The 2,940-nt window shown below is 47.0% G+C and overlaps 1 protein-coding gene across 1 annotated transcript; it reads left to right on the forward strand.

The window, feature by feature from the left end:
• The first annotated feature begins 1,118 nt into the window (after positions 1 to 1,118).
• LOC119294159 lies at positions 1,119 to 2,697 on the forward strand. Its single transcript, XM_037572408.1, has 2 exons — positions 1,119 to 1,869; positions 2,137 to 2,697. Exon 1 carries the CDS (start codon positions 1,270 to 1,272, stop codon positions 1,822 to 1,824), a length of 555 nt encoding a protein of 184 aa, XP_037428305.1. The 5' UTR covers positions 1,119 to 1,269; the 3' UTR covers positions 1,825 to 1,869; positions 2,137 to 2,697.
• Positions 2,698 to 2,940: the final 243 nt, after the last annotated feature.

Here is a 2,940-nt window from a genome sequence, read left to right on the forward strand (position 1 = left end):
GGGGGGGGTCGGCCGTTAGTTAGGTTAGTTAGGTTAGCCTTTGCCGTCCGCTTTTGTTTATCTTTGTCGTCTGCTGCAGACGGCAAAGAGGGGGGGCATTAAGTTTTTTCTAATCAGATCGTTAGTGGGTGCCACCTCCCTCTTTGCCGTCAGCCAGTGGACGGCAAAGAAATGGCAGATGGCAAAGACCTTCTTTGCCGTCTGCCAGTTGTTTGCCATCTGCTTCTTGGTAGCTGATGGCAAAGACCTTCTTTGTCGTCCGCTAGCTGACGGGAAAGAACTGGCAGACGGCAAAATCCTTGATTCCAGTAGTGTATGCATGTGAGTTATGCAGTACCGCTTCTGAAGAGACAACCCTTTATCTTTTCTGGGATTGTTCCTTTGCCCTAGAATGTTGGGATTGCTTGATAAACAACAGGAAGCGAGCCTATCAACTATGGATGAGATCATGCTCCTATTGCAAGAACTCTCACCTAAATTTACCAAGGAAATTGTTATTATGGCTTGCTTGAATATCTGGATGCAGAGAAACTCTAAGATTTTCAAACCTAAGGCACCTTCCATCTTCTAATGGACGTGACTACTCAGGAATGACCTCATGCTGGTCAAGCATAGAATAAACAGAAAGAATCAAGAGAACTTCCTTAACTGGATTGATCTTTATCTTACTTAAGCTCCCATGAACATTTTAGGCTTTCCTAGAACTGTTGTTTGTTAAGTTTGGTTCATTTTGAGCTTTTGAGCTTTTTGTAATTCTTTGTAAATATTACATTTTTATTTATTTATAATATATACGTAGAATGATTATTCTACGGTTAATGGTTCGAAAAAAAAGCACTCTGTCGAGGAAGAAGAAAAATTAGTGTTGCTATTTTTTTGTGTGTGTGTGTTGCTAAACTGGAAAACAACAAACACTGAATTATTTTTCGGTGGACAACAAACTCGGTGTTAGAGGGATCAGATTCGTCCAAATAGAAACTTAGCAAATCCGGGATACTGTAGGACCCACGTGTACTGCACCGATTGTTTGGAATTTTTTTTCAAGCACTTCATCCACAATGAGCTGCTCTCCGGGGTCCGGCGACTCGCTTGACTTTAATACTGCACCGCAACCCGCACTACTGTAGAACCTCTCCGTTTTCTCACTTGGGAAGATTTAGTAGTTGTATACCCATCGAATCCCATCGAGAGTCCATATATAGGAGCGCCGCTGCTACCAATCCTAGCAGCAGCAGCTACCTTGGCATACATACAATATTATAAACCTCGATGGAGAGGGCCACGTCGACGTGGTTCCATGCGCAGGCGGCGGCGGGAGCGGAGGACGACCTATTGCTGGCGTTGACGCCGGCGGGCAGAAGGCTAGACCGGTACGACGAGCAAGCCCAGACGGTGTGCGTGGACGGCAAGACGGTGCGGCTGTTCCAGTGCCTCTTCTGCGACAAGACGTTCCTCAAGTCGCAGGCGCTCGGCGGCCACCAGAACGCGCACCGCAAGGACCGCCTCGCCGGAGTCCTCGGCGACCCCTACAACAACGACAGTCTGTTGGGAGGTACCGCCACCGGGCCGTCCTGCGATTCTGCTGCCGGCTGGTCCATGTGCACTTACATCGCCTCGCACGGCGGTGGCGCCGCGGTGGCTCCAGCCACCGATGACTCCAGGCAAGAGAGGTGGGGAGGCGGCCGCGCTCCACGCTTCGCGGAGCCGGCACCGCTCCTGGACCCGTCCACTGGCCGCGACGGCGTGATGGCCCGGTCAAGGGCCTCCGTCCCCCGCGGCAGCGGCGGCGGTGGCGAGGCGCCGGACCTCGAGCTGCACCTCTAGCTTTCTAGCGTCGCCAGGCCGGCTGCTGCCATTCATATTGCACAGGTGACACCAATGAATTCATCTACTACTCGCTCTTATCGATCTCTCTGTTGATTACTATAATTAATTAGATCCTCCAACCTACCCTAAATAATTGTCTTTCTAGACATTTTAAATGGCTATCACATACGGATGTATGTAGACATATTTTAAAGTGTACATTCACTCATTTTGCTCTGTATGTAGTCACTTGTTAAAATATCTAGAAAGACAAATATTTAGGAACGGAGAAAGCTTAATTAACCAACTTTGCGATTAATCTCTGTGTAGGTGTCGTCGACGAAAACATTCAAGGAACAAATATAATCGTCTGTGTCGCCGATCGAACTTGTAGCGACACGTCCGCTGCTCTTGGTACATTTGTGTTCTTGCGTGATATTGTAGGCAGCTAGCCCGTTAATATTCCTCTCGTGATAAAATAATTATTAATATTTTTTTGGCGAGTCCTCGTACATCAATCCGTACCGCATGTAATAACGGCTCGACCGTAACAATATCAGTGCACCTGTTGCTTCCCCGTTCTTTTGCTGTCCGGTTTTGCTATTCCTCTGACAACCGATTTTTTTTAATCTATTGACAGAGAGAGGAAATCCATTGAAAATTACAATATTTTGAGACGATTGATCTATAGGTGATTCTTGTTTTTACTGCTGTAGGATATTATTATTTTTTTGCCTCACAAGCTCATGTACGCACTCTAATGGATGGACCAAACAAGTATACCATCTGCTGCTTCTTCTGCATATGTTACTGCACCCATGTGATTCGAGGAATCGAGGAGACACTCCGTACGATGTGCTAAAGTAGTATGCGACAAAAGAACGTACGGTCGTGCAGGGGAGTTGTGCAGTGACTCGGATGGCAGTGGGCCGATCCATTATATGCTCGACGTGTCGACCCCCACTGTTTGTTTTGTTTTGGGACCGACAGGCTGTTTGCTCAGTTTTGGACCGACAAGCTCTTTGTTCTCTTGCCCGCATACACTACGAAATACTTTTTATAGATTTATATACTCCCTCCGTTCGAAAAAAACTTGTCCTAAGCTGACACTGAAATAAATATATCTAGCACTAA

This window comes from Triticum dicoccoides, chromosome 4B (genome assembly GCF_002162155.2).
Source record: "Triticum dicoccoides isolate Atlit2015 ecotype Zavitan chromosome 4B, WEW_v2.0, whole genome shotgun sequence".
Lineage (NCBI taxonomy): Eukaryota > Viridiplantae > Streptophyta > Magnoliopsida > Poales > Poaceae > Triticum > Triticum dicoccoides.